The sequence below is a fragment of the Scomber japonicus genome, chromosome 14 (genome assembly GCF_027409825.1).
Source record: "Scomber japonicus isolate fScoJap1 chromosome 14, fScoJap1.pri, whole genome shotgun sequence".
NCBI lineage: Eukaryota > Metazoa > Chordata > Actinopteri > Scombriformes > Scombridae > Scomber > Scomber japonicus.
Genome location: NC_070591.1, coordinates 31,589,093 through 31,608,863, shown reverse-complemented (window position 1 = coordinate 31,608,863; position 19,771 = coordinate 31,589,093). Strand labels below are relative to the sequence as shown.

The 19,771-nt window shown below is 38.4% G+C and overlaps 2 protein-coding genes across 2 annotated transcripts; one reads left to right on the top strand and one right to left on the bottom strand.

Moving 5' to 3' along the window:
* Positions 1-2,430: 2,430 nt before the first annotated feature.
* On the bottom strand, positions 2,431-5,360 carry borcs7 (BLOC-1 related complex subunit 7). The gene is made up of 5 exons (XM_053332773.1): positions 5,207-5,360; positions 4,004-4,066; positions 3,494-3,537; positions 3,385-3,405; positions 2,431-3,252 (listed from the first exon to the last, which is right to left on the bottom strand). The coding sequence occupies exons 1-5, from the start codon at positions 5,351-5,353 to the stop codon at positions 3,201-3,203; spliced, it is 327 nt and encodes a 108-aa protein (XP_053188748.1). The 5' UTR covers positions 5,354-5,360; the 3' UTR covers positions 2,431-3,200.
* Positions 5,361-6,326: 966 nt separating this feature from the next.
* Positions 6,327-13,441, top strand: LOC128372655 (steroid 17-alpha-hydroxylase/17,20 lyase). Its single transcript, XM_053332772.1, has 8 exons — positions 6,327-6,641; positions 6,766-6,904; positions 7,807-8,042; positions 8,401-8,487; positions 9,739-9,957; positions 11,220-11,389; positions 11,530-11,633; positions 13,161-13,441. The coding sequence occupies exons 1-8, from the start codon at positions 6,327-6,329 to the stop codon at positions 13,439-13,441; spliced, it is 1,551 nt and encodes a 516-aa protein (XP_053188747.1).
* The last annotated feature ends 6,330 nt before the right edge of the window (positions 13,442-19,771 follow it).

Genomic DNA, 19,771 nt, shown 5'->3' with positions numbered 1-19,771 from the left:
GAGGGCCACCAATCTGAAACAGCGTTTGGTAAATCACTGGATGGTTGGTAACACGACATGACTGGATGGAGTTATCTTAAAAAACGTTCAGTCCATTCTGACTGATGAGCAGTCAATGACTGACAGAGATCAGACAGTGAATTAAGCTACAACAGACTGACGTTAGGCTCGATGGAAACGTTTGTATTCAATCAGACTACCTGTTTAGTTGGCGGTGCAGTTTTGTTCAGCGTGGCAAATTTCTTTCACATCTGTTGTTGTTTGTCTATTAGTTATAGTGGTATAATAATTTATAACTAGGCTATTCATTGATTAACTTGTTAATTAATAGCTTGTTCATAAATTGTTTTAGCTTCAAAGAGAAGCATTTTGTGATCTTTGTGTTATTGTGGCTGATCAAAATAATCAAAGCTCAGTTCACTCCTTCACTTTTCCTATTTGATTGATTAAAGTTAATCTGACAGTTAACTAACAATAGATTATTCTTTAATTTCTTATTAATCATTAATAATTATTGATGATAATTATTAGTCATTATTAATAACCAAATACACTCCCTTCTACCCAACATATTATGGATCCCCTTCTGGTGAGGTCCCAAAAAGAAACAGCCTCTAATTGGTTTAACCAAGATATTTTGTGGTAGATTATAGATTATATTCAAATTTGTGCCTGTTATATAATATTTTTAATGGTTCGGCCCATCCTCCACTGTGTGACTTTGTGTATATTCACACATTAAACTCTATTAGATCCTCCATAAGAGATTGTACCATAGCATTTTATTGCACTACATTCAGACAGTCAGCATTCTCTGTGAAAGACACAGCTCAGAGTGAAAGCCCTACCTGATGACATGAGGAGCTGCACTTCCAACAGCACATTTAAAACCAAATGAAAAAGTCTGATAAAAGCTTCTCAGCTGACTGTACATTGTGTGTAGATTTGTATTTTGTATGTTTCCTGAGTGTTTTTTGCTTTGCACTGTTTATTGTGCTGTTATTGTTTTAATACTGACCTACTGAAGGGACTACAGATTAAAATGTTTAACACTGTACATGGTCCCATAAACTTATTACAACTACCTTTGGGACATTTTGAAGCGACCTTCACCATCATCATCAAGACACTAGACGAGGGAATATGTTCTGGATTAATGATGTTCATCCCTCCAGCACAGTTCACACACTTAGAGAATGTGACAAGGAGTCCTGAAGCTGTTCTGGAGGCTCGTGGTGGATGTGGGACACATTTTCATGAAATGCTGGAGAGCTATTCGACTGACTGGCTGGCACAAGCACAATGTTTTGTCTTGAAGTTATGATGTGTGTAAGGGACAGAAGATGTGATATGTTCCGTTGTCCCTGGACCTGTATCCTTAGAGACAGCAGGGCTATGATAAGAAGATATACTGTCGTAGAGAAAGAACATTATTTACACTCAAGGTTTAAGTCAACAGGCGGAAATGGCCAGGCAGCACGCAGGACCTTAGTCCACCTGACAGGGTCAGTGCTCTGCCTGAATGGAGACACATCCACACACTGGAGGAGGGTTTGATTCGCTGCAGGCAAATACTGAGCACAAAATCCTCCTGAGTCCTCCCTTTGTCAGTTCAAACATCACATTTCATTAATATGTTGAAATGCATATTAAAGGCAGAAGTAAGTGTGTGTATGAAGTAACAATGCATATATTTGACATACATACTATACACACATTCTATTTTGGCTTTCACTATTCAGTCAGGAGCCTGAGCAATGTGACAGCGGTCTGACCAACATGCCCAAAATCTGACACAGAGGTTAGCTGTGCTAGCTGTTATATATGTCTACAGTATTAATATTAATCTCTATAATTCATTATAATTCTAAAACTATGTATAACTCTTCATCTTTACACAGATTCAGTTGACTAGCATGCATGTCCACTGTATATTGATCTCAGTGTAATATTAGTATTATGTGCTCTCAGTCAGCTCATGCTATTGTACACGTGCAGCATTAGTTAACAAACCTCAGCAGCATGGCTTCAGGGACACTGTCAGGGCCAAGCAGCTGTTTGGCCTTCAGGCTGCAGATAAGTTTGTCCCTTTGCTCCTCGTCATAAGTCAAAGATGACCATGCCGCTAACAAAGAGCTCTCTCAGCATTATTAAGAAGTATTAGTTTTGCAAATAAAACATTTGCCAACTTTTTATTTTATGTTCATTGGCAGCTGTAAGACTGGAGTTTGGAGAGTATCACTGGATTAATTCTAGCCTCTCCATCTAAAATGATCAGTTATTATTATGTACATTACATTAATTTTAATACATAACCAAATATAGTTAAACTTGCAAGCAGGCATATTTGGGTAAAACTAGGTGTGAAGAACAGGAAGTGCACTGACTCAGGGAGATGAAAGCATCACGATATACAGCTTAAGCTGGTGTTTCAACATGTTTATTTGTACACTTGTATGAGGTAAAAGCCTCCTGCAGCTCACACTAACATCTGCTCCATCACTGAACCACAGGGCCATGAATTATTGTTCATCTTCTACAAGAACTCTCTGTGCATTTCATACATCATCATAAACACAAACAAATATAAGCAGGGTTAAAAAAAAATTTAAAAACTACAAACAGCTCACATGGTCAATTTACATGTGACATGACATTTGCTGTACTGAAGGAATTGGTGCTAATGAATTACTTTCATCCTGACAGCAGGTCAACATGGAGGGCAGGGGAAATGATATTATTATTATATAATTATATGTGTGTGCATGTACTGTATAAGCCTACTTCTCTGCCACTGAGGTAAATGATGGACCAGCCACTAATTAAGAATGTAGGTTATGATTTGATTGACAGGGCGGCATTATGAGGATCAGAATACAAATAAAGGTGACATTGTCAAGGTATTTAATCAATTAACTGAATACAAATGATAAAAACAGGAAAACACTCAAAAAAACACTTTGGGGAACTTTGCCCATGAGCAAGGCACTATGTGGGATACAGAACAGAACTTCCCTTCAAAACTGGTTAAATGAGTCCCACATCAGTCCAAAGACAGTTCCAAATCTGTTGTTTATAAAGTACAAATATGGCAGATTGTCCATGTGGTCCAGTGTTCATCTCTATGGAATCCTGCTGAGACAGTGTTCATTAACACGCTGTCATCTTCTGATGAAGGCTCAGAATCATTTGCTGCTCTGTCACTTCAGCAGGTGTCTCAGCTGGTCCTGCAGGTTTTTAGAGTGCTCCACACTGCACAATGGAAACAAGTCAACACATGAGAGTCAGTGCAGCGTCATCAGCTCGTGTTATGGCTTACTGCTGAGACAATGATGTAAAGCTGTTTCTACTTAAGAACAAACACAATGTCATGTTTAGACTTACTTCTTCTGGATGGCCTCCTGCCTGAGTGACAGATACACAGTTTCAGTATCTCACTTCCACAGCTTTACAGATTTTTACACAGAAATTGCCAATAGTAGTCAATACTCACTGATACTGTAAATGTGTGGTGATGATGGACATTTTTCTCAGACTCTGGAAGACAATCATTTAATCATGATAATCATGTTGACTGGTGACATCTTGTGGATCACACAATGACCGCACATAACTTTTACTACATCATTTAAGTATCACAAACACCCAGTGAGATCTTTTGATTGGAATGTAATTGAGACTTTCTTAGTTCAAAGTCAACTTTATTGTCAATCCTGCTACATGTACAGGACCTGCAGAGGACCCACTGTGAGGTAGACAACAATAAAAACTAGAAAATAAATAAAAACAACAACAAAAACAGTGCAACCAAAAAGTAAAAAACATTTTAAAAAAACAGCTGTAATGTTCTAACAGAAGGGGGCAACAAGGCACTCGCAATATTGAATATATCTTTACAACTCCTTCGTTTTTGAGACTTAGATTGTGGTGCTTTTGTCTTCCTTTTCTAGTGTTTCAGATATTTTGTCCACCTGTGCCATGCTAAGCGGGGCAGGATACTTACATCCTCTGAGTGCAGGATGGCATCCTCCTGAATCACCATGTTTCTGGCTGCTTGTCCAAGAAGCTGGAAGATACATAAGCAACAACATGGTGTTCATGGCTGCAGGCAGCTTACTATTATTTTTTATAGCATTCACATACAGGGGCCCCGCCAGGAATTTTGGGCCCCACCATCACCACACAGGTCACACCAACCATGCGCCATTTACGTAACCACACCTCTACCTGTGAAGGCTTGCAACTCTCTTATAGTTCAATATACTAATTGTACAATATTTACTGACACTGTAATAGTTTATTGTAAATTAAATATTCTATTAATGTCTATTAATGATGATATGTTAATAAAAAAAGAACTAATGTTATAATATTTTTTAGGGTCCCTGTCAGTCACAGGTCCTTAGATTCATCCTAACTTTTCACCCCCTTATGGTGCCCCTGTTCACATATTCTATCATATAACTTTATTGTATTATAAAATAATAGGATCATTTTCTCAGTTAATGAATTTGTCATTTGATCTGTAAAATGTCACAAAACGTTGGGAAAAAACACATATCACAGTTTCCTAAACAAGCTGATTAAACTGTTCTTTCAGGCAAACGCTTCCATAGTTAAAGATATTCACCTAATGAACAAACAGAGTAGGGCCGGACAATAAACTGATATTATATCAATGTCGTGATATTGTGTAGATACTTAGATTTTGGATATCATAATACGATGGTATGAAATAAGTGCTGTTATTTCCTGCTTTTAAAAGCAAAAAGTAAATGATGTCATTTTCTGAACTTAACAGACTGTTCTATTATCTGTCTTTATCCACTAACTATTATATTCACATTACTGATGATTATTTATTAATAATCTCATTGTGTTAATATTTTGTGAAAGCACCAATAGTCATCTGTACAATATTGTCAAAATATCGATATGAAGGTATTTGGTTAAAAACATTATGATGACGTCAGCAACAACCCACAGCTGAGCGATTGACAGCTGTGTGCAGCGTTGAAATATTATGTCAGCATAACTGAGCGAGATACATTAAAAATCAATTTATACAGCATTAGCAGTATCATGCTAACCAACAGAAGAGCCAAAGGTGTGTGGATGAAGTAGGAGAGAGCTCATGTTGTTTCTGTTAGCTCTTCTGAAGCAGCTGTATTACTTTCGGGGTAAAAACACGTCACGCCATTTTTACCTCTTGGCTGCGGGATCCCTTCAACACCTGGCGGGTCAGTGCGATCACATCCCCGCTACAAGAGCCCACTTTATCGGATAATAAGCCTTTAACAGACTGCCCAAACCTCGGCTGGGACTCCGCTGAAGCCATTTTCTGTTTGGGCATCTACGGTGTGCGGACAGGGACAATATACACAGCACCGCGTCCGCAATTTTCTGTCACGTCAGATGTAGCCTGTTCATTTAGCCAAAGTAAACGGATAGCCTTTATCGTTATATAACGGTTCATAATGTTATTTTATACTGTCAAATGCGGTTTAAGACAACACATACACATAGATTTATACATACACCGAGTCTCATAATGTATGTTTGAATGTAATATATGACATTTTAATGACTAATCAGATGTATGTAAAAAATGCACAACATTTCTGAATAATATTTTGAGTTACTATAATTGAGAATAAAAGAACAACAACTTAAATGTACAGTAGAACTGTGACAACAGTGAAAGAAGTATGCAAGACCCTGCCTGAGTAAAAGTACAATATACCACTTTTTAAAAAAACAAACTCCACTACAAGTACAAGCCCTGAATTCAACTTAAATGATATCTTAACTAACAATACCAGTGTAGGTTACTGGGTGTTCAGATTTACTTTTGTATTTAAACAGGTTTTAACTCTTTTTTTTAATAAATGGTTGGGTGATGTAATATAGACTATACCCATGTGTCATACTTCATCAACTGATCATATGATTTGTTTTGTTTTTTACGTAAACTGCAATGTAACAATTAACCATAACTGTCAGACAAATATAAATGGAGTCTAAATGTAAAGATAAATGAAAGAAAATCAAAATACCACAAAACTGTAGTAGTAATGTTGGATAGGACTTTCCCCCACTGCTGACTACACTGTGTCATGTACAGTATATTGGGATGTTTTCGTGATTGGATTCGTCTTATCTTGTTTAAATTGGCACAGCTTAAAATATTCAGAGTCAAGGATGTGGCATTGAAGGAACAGCTTAAAACGGTGGCCCTGCTTCATCTCAGGACCTTCCTGCAGAGCTCCTCTCAGTGATGCTTGGCCTCCGCTGAGCCAGACCCATCAGGGCCCTCTGCTGCAGTTATGGCTTGGTTTCTGTGCGTGTGTGTGTTTTTGGCTGTGGGCCTGGCTTTGTTACTGTTGCAGCTGAAGCTCAGGATGTCCTCACATGGCCCACAAGTGCCTCCCTGCCTCCCATCACTCCCCATCATTGGCAGCCTGCTAAGTCTGCGAAGCTCCCATCCGCCTCATGTGCTTTTCAAGGAGCTGCAGGAGAAATATGGACAGACTTATTCTCTGATGATGGGCTCCCACAATGTTATCATCATCAACCAGCACGCACACGCCAAAGAAGTCCTGCTGAAGAAGGGAAAGACATTTGCAGGGAGACCTAGAACTGTGGGTACACCTCTTCTTCCTTGTCTTCATCATCTTAGCAAAAGCAGTTTAAGTATGTGCACTATACCTTCTTTGTAGACATTTATGTTTTCTGGTTTTCCATCCTGTCCTGTGTGTGATGGAGGTAACCACAGATGTTCTGACCAGAGACGGGAAAGACATCGCCTTTGGAGACTACAGTCCTACCTGGAGGTTCCACAGGAAAATAGTCCATGGAGCTCTATGTATGTTTGGAGAAGGTTCTGCCTCCATCGAGAAGATCAGTGAGTATCAGTTCATTCTGGACTCCTAACATCACAACTCCTCTCAATTGATGTTTGGGTTTTAAAGTGTACCCATTCATATAACCCTTAAAGGTTACAGCTCTGTGATTTCTGAGACTGAATATTGGAGGTTCTGTTTAATGCAGATTGATTCACCTAAGCTACAAATCATTTAGGTTTTATATTTTTTCTCCTTCCTCTCATATAGATAGCTTTAGTTTTATTTATCCAGGAGATCTGTCTCATTCTGCCTCTATCTTTTGTGGAGCTTAAAGCACGAAATTATACATCAGAAAAACTCAGCAGCTATGTGTTTTTCCAGAAACATTTCCCCAATTACTGTGAGTAATCCACAGATTTTACTGTGAGGAGTTTTTAAAGAATTACATTCTACCAAAGAAAGTCTCAGTAAAAACGGTTGTAATTTGCAGTCAGTAGCTGGCAGAGAGGTTGACAGGAAACAGGGACAGAGAGAGGGGAATGACCTGCAGCATACTGTAGGTTCCTGGCCAGATTTGGACCAGTGACACTGCTATTATGTGACATGCGCTCTAACCACTCAACCACCAGGGAGCTCCACAGCTTGCAGTTTTTAATCAACATTACTGAAACAGGGGGAAATAAGACATTTGCTGAGGGCTATTTTCAGCAGCAGATTAATACATAAATGGTGCAGTGTATGTGGGATTAAGTCCAACTAAATGACAGTGTGTGGGTTCATGGTAATAATGGGACATGTCACCAAGTGCAGCAGTGTGGCTCATTGATGTGTTTTAATGGTTTGTGGGCAACAAAGGAGCTCTATGGCACAGAGAAATAACATAGTGTGCAGCAATAGTGAATATTTCAATAATATTTTTAGAGAGTAACTGAAGATTGTTTTTCCCCTGTGTTCTCCTCAGTCTGTTCAGAAGCCCAGTCTCTGTGTTCCATCCTCTTTGATGCAGCAGCTGTTGGACTGGCCCTGGATCTGTCTCCTGAGCTCACCCGTGCTGTCACAAATGTCATCTGTTGTCTCTGCTTTAACTCATCGTACCACAGAGGTGACCCTGAGTTTGAGGCCACGCTGCGCTACAGCCAGGGCATTGTGGACACTGTGGCTAAAGACAGCCTGGTGGACATCTTCCCCTGGTTACAGGTAAACAAACATTAAGCAGGAAGTATCTTGTATTTTGTCATGATTCATTTGTGCTTCAAGAACCACGCTGTGCCCTAAAGTGTGGACCACAATGGACATGACATGTAAAATTTACTGTCTTATTTCTTTGCAGTAGTTATACTAATGACTTCATATTCATTTGGATTTTTGATATTTAAACAGTTTACAAGTCTTGCAAATAGATATATTTTAAAGCAAAGAATCAAACAAGGATAAGACTAAGAATGATAACATACTGTATATAATGATTCTGTAAGTCATATTCACATTGTAATTAACACATGCACGCTCATTACATCATGTGTATTAAACAAATTGACGGCTCTCTTTGTCACAGATTTTTCCCAATGCAGACCTGCGTCTTTTAAAGCAGTGTGTTTCAATCAGAGACAATCTTCTACAGAAGAAATTTGAAGAACACAAGGTACAGTGGGCTTTTCACTAATTATGTACACTGTGCTGTCACTATTGAGGTCAACAGTCATTTTAAAAACTCTAATGCAAACCTGTGCTCATGATGTATTTCACATCAACAAATACATTTATTTTCATGGTTGTAGCTGATATGTGACCTGGGACTTTTGAAACTATATTTAACTATCTCAGCAGCACCATGTGTAAACAGTGCTGCAAGTGTAGACCTCCTAGTGCTTGATTTGATCAACAACACAGGGTTTGTCTGTTCTTTCGTGTCCTGAAAGGTACAAAGAGTTTGATAGTGTAATGTAAACCTGAGCTGTTGTGAATAAAATACAGTACTGTGTAAAAGCGTTAGACCATCACCATCATACTAACAGAAAATATAACTATGTACAAAAAAATGTAACATTAATTATTAAATATTATTATGAATTAAGGTTCCATTCCATTTAGGTTTAAGAGTCTCAGGTTCGTGCTATTACACAAGTGTAAGGGGAGCTCTGTATACTTACACACTTTAACCTATAGAAGCTGTTTTATTTTCTGTTTTTTAATACTGCATACACATTTCCTGTTGTATTCTTATAAAGAGACGGAGAAATAATGATATATGATCATTATAGCATTGCTAAAAAAAAAATAATCTAATGGTGGCCTAACACTTGTCAGAGAGGACTGTGTGTCTTCAGCCCCCATTATCTGTTAATAGCAGGAAAATCTGACATTTCCACATCATATTTTTCAGCTGACACACGTCAAAGTCCCTCATCACTTTGCTTATAGTCTGCAGATATACAGTACATCAAAGGTCTTAGGCCACCATTAGATTAGTTGTTTTAGCAATGCTATAATGATCATATATCATTATTTCTCAGTCTCTTTAATAGAGTACAACCAGGAAGTACAGGAAATGTGTATGCAGTACAGTGTGTAACAGCTTCTATAGTATTTAGTGTGACCACTTTTGCACAGTACTGTATATTGCACACACAACATTATTTCATAGTTGCCATATTTTCAGATAATTTCCTAGAAAAGATCTGAAGGTTTGTGGATGTTGTTAGTATGCTTCCAAGTCATTACTTGACTGATCTTTTACCAAAGTTAGACCAGAATATATGCAAAGTTTTAGTCAGTACAGCAGGTCAGCTGAACATGCAAAAATATTTTACTACAAGTAGCTCTATCTGCTAAATGTAAATCCTGTGAAACGTGCTTGTTTGTTTACTGTAAATGAACGTGGTGTCCCCCCCAGGCAGACTACAGTGATCATGTGCAGAGAGACCTGATGGATGCCCTGCTGAGAGCCAAGCGCAGTGCTGAGAACAACAACACAGCAGAGATCAGTGCAGACTCTGTGGGCCTCAGTGACGACCACCTCCTCATGACTGTGGGAGATATCTTCGGAGCCGGTGTGGAAACCACCACCACTGTGCTAAAATGGGCCGTCACCTACCTCATCCATCACCCACAGGTTAGGCCTGGAGCAGCAGAGGTGTCTGCCCTCATTTAACCATATAGACACTCTACCTGTGGCAGGGTTAGGGTTTCTGCTCTCATTCTATCTGCTCTTCCACATGCTTACTCTATGTCTGATAGGGCTGGGCAGTTCATCGAAAAATAATCAAAACAGACATTTAAAAACTCTAATCAACTTAATCTTGCTCATGTTAATTGATGGTGGTGTTCACTGTTGCCATGACAGCAAAGGTTGCATATCTTTAAGGAATTTGAAAACTTGTCTCCAGTGATCATTTGAACCCAAACCACGATCTTTTCATAGTTTTAATCAATCATCACACCTCAAAACATCTTTATTTTCACTCCCTAAAGATCCTCATGTGTGAGGGCAGCAGTGTAAAATACAAAACAAAAGAAAGTGTGAAAATACATAATTGTTCATCAAAGGGTGGAGATAATCCTTCATTAATCGTAATCAAGGTTAAAAGTTCAATTAATCATGATTTTGATTTTTGCCATAATCACCCATGTGTCTGGGTTCTCTTCAGTGACCCTGTCCCTTTAAGTGTCTGTTAACACTTTTTTTGGCAATTTTAAAGTTGGAACTTGTTTGACTTTACAAGCTTGATCAATTGGAAAAGTCAGTGCAAAATGCCACAAGTTACAGCAGTTTCTTTAATGTCCACTAGATGCTACTCTAAGGAAACTCTGACAGTATTAACATTTGCCCCACCTCTCCACAAGTTACATGTTAGTCTCCCAAGGGTTGATTGACTTTTTATGTCGGCACTGGTTGCAGTTTTAACAGTATTTGTTTCCATTTCTGAGCTAGTAAGACTTAAAGAGAAGTTTGTTTTCAATCATGTCAGCTGCCTTCCCTTCTGACTCATTAATCCAGACCTGAAAACGTCTCTTCATAAACCTGTCCAGGATGTCACAGATCCTGCACCCTAGCTTTTCTATACTGTTGTTACAGAACGTCTGCAAAAAGCAGAAATAACGTAGTGCCTGCTATTGATCAACTGCTACTATTAGACACAGTCTCACAATCACAACTGCTATAAGTGTGTAGCTTTTAAGGGAAAGAGATGCAGGGAGCACTCACTGTAGTGTATATCACGTGAGAAATAAATACGCCTCAGTTCAATCAGGGACCTTTTTTGCATGTCATCCCTTGTTTCTTGTCTGCATCTACACTGTCTACTGTGCCATAAATAAGAAAATACCAAAAATAATACTAAAAAGTCTGAAATTATATATATGGTTCATGTTCAGGTGCAGAGAAATATCCAGGAGGAGCTGGACAGTAAAGTGGGGGGGGGGCGCTCACCCCAGCTGAGTGACAGAGGTAGTCTGCCCTACTTGGAGGCCACCATCAGGGAGGTGTTACGGATCCGCCCTGTGGCCCCTCTGCTCATTCCTCATGTGGCCCTCAGTGATACCAGGTACACTCATTCAGGGACATTCACCTCTGACCAGTAACAGATCAGAACACCAGCTGATTCTAACTGTAACCTTCCCATGTGAGAGCTCAGAGATCACTGTTCCTATAGACTCACCGCTCTGTCTGTGTGCCTCTTTGCAGCATTGGGGATTTCACAGTGAGAAAAGGAACCCGTGTTATAATCAACCTGTGGTCTCTGCATCATGATGAGAAAGAATGGAAAAACCCTGAGCTTTTTGACCCTGGTGAGAATCAACTTCTGTTCTATGTATCACATTTTATTGGGCTCAATAAAGTACATGATTAATGATATTGAGAAAGAACCCATGTCTGACATATCACTGATACATCCATTGTTATTATGGACATAACATGGAGTGTTTATTGAGCCAGTTTCATTATAATGCGTGTAACCATGGTCTAATGTAGTTAAAAACATTTACCAAAGAACATTCAGTCCTGAGAAGATTACAACTAAACATGGACTAAAAAAGTATTAAAAGTATTAAATGTTCATATGAAGGAAATGAAAAGTGTTGTAACATGTTGTAATATGTTTTCACATTGTAGTTTCATCTATAGGACAGGTGTACCCAAAATATTTAAAAGCATGCATATTTTATTTTACTTTTTTATTTCCATTTTCTGCTACTTTATATTTTTACTTAGAGAAATATTGTACTTCCTACTCCACCACATTTATTTTATGCTATAGTTACTGGTTACTTTTCATATAAAGATTATACATAACATATATTATAAGCATTTAAAATACAACACACTGTTAAAGATTGAACTAGTGGTTCCCAACATTTTTGGCATGTGTCCTGTTACACACCAGCAGTGTCACATGTACATCAAAGAGATACTCACAGAGTTCAAATTATTCAAAAAGCAGACAACTTTTTGGCCTCTCCCTAGTAAACTACTACACAGTCAAGGCCATTATTCTGTAGAACTAGTATTTGTAGTTGTAATACTTTAATTCCATTTTGCTGATAATGCTTTTGTACTTTTGCTTAGGTAGAATTTTAAATGCAGGACTTATTTGTACATAATTGTAAAATATCTTTTTGTAACTAAGATGAACTGAACCTTTAAAGTCAGTGTAAAGTAAGAATAAATATGTGTTCTGAGTTTGACATACCACAGAAAAGTGTGTTGTTAACCACCCTGCCAAATTTGAATGATTAAAAAAAATCTAATAATCTATAATATATGAAATTAGGCTTCAAAGTTGTGTAAAAATCAACCTCTTTCTCTGCTCCCAAATGCTGTGGGAGTGCCCTCCAAGTCTGCTGAAACCCCGCTCCCTACCAAGTGTCACCTGTCAATCAAAGTCACCACCTCTACCAGAAACAGCTTTCTGCTGCTAACTCAGCTGCTACCTCGGCGGCTAACTTGGCTGCTAGTTTGGCGGCTAGCTCGGCGGCTAACTCAGCTAGCTGTAGACTGTAGTAGCAGTAGTGTGTGCTAAATGTATTTATACCTCTTGGCGGAGATTTTCAGACCCGCCCACTAAATCCTGAACACAGAAATCTTGAAACACAGTTTGTGAAGCCAAGCTCCACAATTCAAATCTAAATGGTTGAAATGCTTTTTACATCTTTTTTAGAAATATTTTTTATGACCTATTTAATATGTTTAGAAGAAAAGGTCTGAATTCACTTTACACGGTCTTTAAGGTACAAGCTTTTCATTTTGTTCCAAGAACTACACTTTTCATTTTATCTGGTTTAGTCATGATCCCCATGTTTGTCCGTCCTTTTCAGGTCGCTTCTTGAACAGTGAAGGCACAGGTCTGGTCATCCCTTCGCCCAGCTACCTGCCCTTTGGTGCTGGGATAAGGGTTTGTTTGGGCGAGGCGTTAGCCAAGATGGAGCTCTTCCTCTTCTTGTCCTGGATCCTACAGCGCTTCACCCTCTCCGTCCCACCAGGCAACTCTCTGCCTAGTCTGGAGGGCAAGTTTGGTGTGGTCTTCCAGCCAGCCAAGTACAAGGTGAATGCCACGCCTAGACCAGGCTGGGAAAGAAACAAGTGCCAAGCATGTTAACATAACAGTCTGTGTGGCTTTTTTCAGTCAAACTTTAGGCAGACATGCAGTGAAGTAAAATGGACACAACTGGACTCTGTATGCAGATTTATTCTTATCATGTGAAGCTTCTGACCATTATTCATTCATTTTACGACTGGTGATTTATTTGAATAAGTCTTGTCTGTTATCTAAGTACTCAGGGACTGGATATCTCCATTCACAGAATTGTAGCTGCCAGAATTCTTAGAGTAAAATTATTTTGTGTTAATAACATCATTTGAGCAGCAGTGGGAGGCAGATATTCCAAGCAGCCATTAGGTCCTGCACAAAAAAGCAACATCTAAAACTCCACAGCTGCAGAAAGATATTGTATTTGTACCTAATTTTAAGATGTATTTAATACCTTTGCTTTATGATCACTGTAAGGTGGTTTGCACTATGGACAGCCTGCATGATGGATTTGGAGAACAATATTGTTTCACTACATAGTCTCAGTGAAGAATCCATCACTACAGTAAATGAAGGGACGCAAGGGAGCTCATCAATGCAACTCTTTTTAAGAAACATGTTAATGACATAAAGTGTGTCAGTGCATACTTAAATTATACATTAAACATACATGCATATGTATATAAACAAACAAGGACCACAAAGCCACTTTGAAGCGGTTGCCTTTATATCTGATAGATCTAAAATGCTTTCCAGAAGGCAACAACTCATATTCTGAAAATAGAATGTGAGAGGAGTCATCCATGATTCTGTCTGTTTGACAGCATTGCTTTCATACAGAGACTGCAGAGGCCCAATTTGGTTTGTCCTCATCACTTGGCGGTTTTTGTAATGTTCAGTAGTCTGGTCCTATTCTGAACAGTAAGAGATCCAAACCAGACAGACATACCATATCTGATTATGCTTTCTAGCACCGCCTGATAGAAAGTTAGTGTCATTTATTTTTGGACACCGAACAATCGGAGTCTTCGAAAGAAGTGGAGTCTTTGGGCTAGTCTGGAGCATAGCTAATCCACATGAGCATTCCAGTTCAGTTTATTATCATATCATAATACCCGAATATTTGAAGGAAGGCACTTGCAGAATTACATCATCATTCACGAACACTGGGCCATGGTCTGTGACTTCCCTGGGGTCAACGATCATTTCTTTTGTCTTTTTGGTATTAAGCAAAAGATAGTAGCTGTCTCACCAGTCCCTGAACACAGTGATTTCCTAGAGATACACAGAGATGCAATCAGTGGCTTTCAGCAAGCTTACAATTATGGTGTCATTAGAGAATTTGATAATGTATGGTTCACTGTAACAAAATGAAGATGTGTATCCTGAAGTCATCGCATATATTTTAACCAAGACTGTGTGTTTTTGTATGTAATGCATTTTTAAGACATAAGCTTAGAGATGTTGAGAAGAGAATTGGAGGGGAAATAATGACTGTGTCTTATGAACATGTTCACTGTATAAATGTGCTTTTGTAATGAAATGAAAACCTTGGTCATTATTAGCCTCACAAACGTGGAATTTAATTCTGAATGTATGTAAATGCTTATTCTCAACTGACATAAAATTCATATTTGTAGATGAAATGACATGTAGCGTGTTGACTCGTGGTACATTCAGGGTCATGTTTCTTACTCACTGGTGTTGTTAAAGTATTGTTCACAATAAAATATGTATCACAATAAAAGCGTTCAAAGGAAGGGAAGATATAGTGCAGCAAACAGAAACAGCATCAAATAAAAGGCACTGAAATATAATGCATTAAAACAGGAGGAATCACAAATAAGACTGTTTAAAGCTAATTCAGACTTTTTCTTCTAAACACATTAAATGTGTATTTATAAAAAAGGTGTAAAAAGCATTTCAACCATTTAGATTTGAATTGTGGAGCTAGGCTTCACTAGGGTGACCATATTTTGATTTCCAAAAAATAGGACACTCAGCCCGGCCACGAGATAGCCTACTTAAATGATACTCGCAGTTTACTCAAAGATTCCTTATAATTTTAATATATTTAAAGTTTATATGTATGGATAGAATATTTTGTTATATTACAAAATAATATCTCTCAAAGACAGAAATAGGCTTCACAGAGGTTACTGAACTTTCTTTATTATGCCTCAATTGTAAATATATATATATATATATATGTAAAAAGTAAAATCTCTGAAATAAAATGATGAGAGAAATAATGTCTCTTCTGTGTTAGAAAAATCAACTTGTAAAATAATAGCTCTCTTTTCAAGTCTTAGTGGACAAATAAATACATAAATAATAATGCATTATAATAAATAAATAATGTTCTAAATAATACCTCTTCTGTATTAGAAAACTCACACATAGACACACATATACACACACAGAAGGAAAACCGGACATTATCATCAATTAATAAAAAAAACCCGGACATTTTTTTCATTTTCATACCACAAGTGGACATGTCCGGGGAAAAGAGGACGTTTGGTCTGAAAATCAACGCTGCGTTAGCATAGAGGTATAAATACATTCACACACTACTACTGCTACAGTCTACAATCAGCCAGTTAGCTGAGTAAGCCGCCAATTTAGCAGCCAAGTTAGCAGCAGAAAGCTCTCAGACGCGACCATGTTTCTGGTAGAGGTGGTGACTTTGATTGACAGGTGACACTTGGTAGGGGAAGGGGGTTCAGCGGACTTGGTGGGCACTCTACAGCATTTAGGAGCAGAGAAAGAGGCTGAATTTTACACAACTTTGAAGCCTAATTTCATATATTTGACAATTTTTTTAATCATTCGAATTTGCCAGGGTGGTTAACAACACACTTTTCTGTGGTATGTGACACATATTTATTCTTACTTTACACTGACTTTAATAACAGCTTGAGAGGCTTATATATCCGCTTAGATGAGAGACAGTAAATGGTATTTCATCTAATAATACATGGGGGTGTCTGGCATCAACAAATAAAGTCTGGTCCATATGGAAGGCCAAGTAAATAACATTGAGCAGTGTGGAATTACCTGTACTATAATGGCTCACATGATACAATCAAACACACTAAATCCATCAGTACAACAGTCATGTGGTACTCACCACATTATTGTGTTTAATCATCACCACATCCTATTCACCTCTACTTTGCTGTCACACTTCCTGCCACAAATGGGTTAAAAACAGAGTGGTGAGTACGACATGATGGAGTGGAAATGTACATTTTACTGAATATGTTTTAACATTACTCTGGATTAACAGCCAATTGAAACAGTAAGGCTTCTTACTAAGATATGATCGAATATACCATAAATTATATAATATATAAGCGATAAGAAAAAAGTTTAATATAAGTCTGTTTGAAATAAAGGTTTGTTTCTCTGCTGGACGGGAAAATAAAGGCCTTGGCAACTATTTGAGAGGTTATGCTAATTCGTATGAAGTCACCAAACAAGTGAGGTGGTGACTGGTTGTGGCTTTATGGGGTTTTTCAGGTTGATCAGCTGCTGTGCTGGTTTCATATGTTATAAAGACAAATGCTGCCTCTGTGCAGTTCCATGGAGGAAAATCTGCCCTCTCCAAGTGAGTGCTAGCACCCCCAGCACCAGCAGCTTGAAGCAGTTTGAAGTGTTTCCATGCCTCCATAGTGAGCTGCTACCACCATTCCTACACCTGTTTTGTTAGGGTATGCTGATTGACAATCAGAGCCCACCCCCTGTGCTGGTCCTTTCTTTCTAATTGGTTCAACACTGGTGTGTATGGAAATCCCCCCGCTCGACCCTTGGCTCACACCTGACAGAGCGCAGTCAGCGGGAGAATGCGCGAGGCCGCTGCAGAGCCCCGTACATTCAGCACGGTCTCTCTCTCTCTGCACCGGAGACAGCTGCTTCGGTTAACCGGCGACGGACCATCGTCACTCAGCTCCCGTGAAGAGGCAACATGCCGCGCTCCTTCCTAGTGAAGACTCATCAAAGCTGTAAGAAGGCAAACTATGGAAGACTGAATTCAAACACAGATGGTGAGACACTTTCTATTGGCCACATCACTCGCGTGACTCATTATTGGAAAAAGAATAATTTTAATGGTTAGAGGAGGAAACATATACAAAATGTCAGTGCAGTGTTTGAAATAATATAGGCCTGTTTATATTTTTCATTATTCTTACAAAATGGAAATTCTCGTAATGCCTCCTGCACCTGACCAGAGAAAACTTTTACACAAAACAGATTGAATACATTACTGTAGTTTATATACAATAATAACATTATTAGACCTGGACCTGTAAAACAACAAATGAATACAAAAATAATTTAGCCACGCCTCTTGATTAGTCATTAATGATGATATTTAAATGTTGCCTTTACTCAACTTTTTACTCCCTTTGAAATGAAAAAAAAAAAAAACGTTTTTAGAAGTTAGGTCAGGTTTTGTTTTCAAGATTCGGAGGCAGCCCTCTTTATTTCCCATCATTCTTACAATGTTGTTAAACTTTCCTAGGGTTCATTTATTTATTTTTTGAAATGGATATAAAGAAAATAATGTTGTATTAAGGGAAATGACAGATTTTTCTAGTCACAAATAAAAGTAGTTTTGTATTTAGCAGGTGCAAAATCCTTCCCAAAAGAGTGAACGCATTGTCCCCAGGTCCTTGACAGACCAGAAGGGCCCCATTAAGGAGCCTCAAGAGCCTATGCAGCAGCCTTCCAGGCTCCTACTGACAAATCCCTCCTTCAACCTTTGTATTTGTTCCAATACAGTCCTTAAAGCGAGCATGAGCCTCCCCTCCCCATGCCACTGTATTGATAAACTCCCATTACCATCAGAATGGAGGCAAGAAAGAAGGGCTGGTAATAGGATCCTGCTAATCACATTCATTTTAAAGGAAACCATTGATGTAAACTGCACAAGCTTAAACTTGGGTTTTGCTTTAAAAAATGTATCATATTGATTTAATTGTGTCTGTGTTTATGTGTTCTGTCTGTGGGGAACAATTAGAGTTTTGGAACAGTTTGGAGTTGGATTCAGGGTTAAGACTAAATGTAGGATTACAGAGTTCTTCTTTCCTTCCACTGGGTGGTGAGATCAATTTTATTCTCAGAGACAGAATATCATACGTATATCTGGATATCACTGTAATCTCCTGTGGTGTAAATATATGTTGTTTTACACATGCACAATCTACATTGCATTGCATTGTACATGCAGTTGTACAATATATTATATTATTTTATATTATAGCAAAAAGGTATTGAAATTTGATACCGCAGTGATACCACAAAGATAACAGTAATCTCCATAGTAACAAATGAACCAATGAGTATCAAGTCAGCAACTGAGCCTCTGTTAGTGCAGGTATACAATAAAGACAATATGTGGAGCCACAACATTTATTTTGAATAAGTTTTTAATAATAATGAATTTATAATAACTATGTATGTACTTCTGAACATCATTCCTATCACTGATGATAACATTTCACTGGTACTGGACAGCAACAGAGTACATACTGTTATTGGCTAAAATAAATATTTTTTCCATTTCATCTTTAATTTTTACTCAGCTCCATCTATGTGACAGCTGGAATTACTAATTACTTTACAGAAAATTATTCTACATAGAAAAAGTCATTTTAAGCACTTTCCAGGTGCTTTTGGTAGCCTTCAAAAAGCTTGTGGCAGAATTCTGGTTGGATCTTTGACCTCTCCGGTAGAATTGGAAAACGTTCAACCAAATCTTTTGGTTTTCTCTCCTAAACTCGTCTTTCCAGGTAGTCCACATGTTTTCAGTGAGGATGAGGTCAGGAGTTTGGGAAGACTATTCCAAAAGCCTCATTTTAGCTTGATTTAACCATTTCAAACCCACTTTTGATGTTTGTTTAGGGTCATGGTCCTGTTAGAACACCTAACTGTATCCAAGATTTAACACTTTAGCTTATGATGTAATGTTGTCCTGATGAATTCTGAGGTCATCTTCCCTCTTCATTATTCTGCCCAGGAACGCAGTCCTGAGCATGATACCTCCACCACCATACGTTGGGATTCAATGCATCACATTTTATCCTCCATGTGATCAGCAACAACCCTGAGTCAAGCTTCAAGGTGCTGACTGGAGCAGCTTCAGTCTTTTACTGAGGTCTAAACATGCATAACTGAAGACAGTGGCACCTGTGTTCCAGAAGAATAATTGTGGTCTGATCATTGATATCAGGCCATTTGTCTTCTAGCAGAGGGTGACTGAGGGTTTTTTTTTCTTACAAAATTTGGCAAGGGGGCCACTGTACCCTCTACTCCAGGGGTGACAAACACACGGCCCATGGGCCTGAACCGGCCCGCCAAACGGTCGACTCCGGCTCACTGGATAAATGAGCA

Coding starts and splice junctions, on each gene's coding strand:
- borcs7 (XM_053332773.1), bottom strand. CDS start 5,353: ATGCCCAAACAGAAAATGGCTTCAGCGGAGTCCCAGCCGAGGTTTGGG. Junction 4,067..5,206: donor AGGGATCCCGCAGCCAAGAG/GTAAAAATGGCG, acceptor TGTATCTTCCAG/CTTCTTGGACAAGCAGCCAG. Junction 3,253..3,384: donor CAGGAGGCCATCCAGAAGAA/GTAAGTCTAAAC, acceptor TCCATTGTGCAG/TGTGGAGCACTCTAAAAACC.
- LOC128372655 (XM_053332772.1), top strand. CDS start 6,327: ATGGCTTGGTTTCTGTGCGTGTGTGTGTTTTTGGCTGTGGGCCTGGCT. Junction 8,488..9,738: donor AGAAATTTGAAGAACACAAG/GTACAGTGGGCT, acceptor TGTCCCCCCCAG/GCAGACTACAGTGATCATGT. Junction 9,958..11,219: donor ACCTCATCCATCACCCACAG/GTTAGGCCTGGA, acceptor GTTCATGTTCAG/GTGCAGAGAAATATCCAGGA.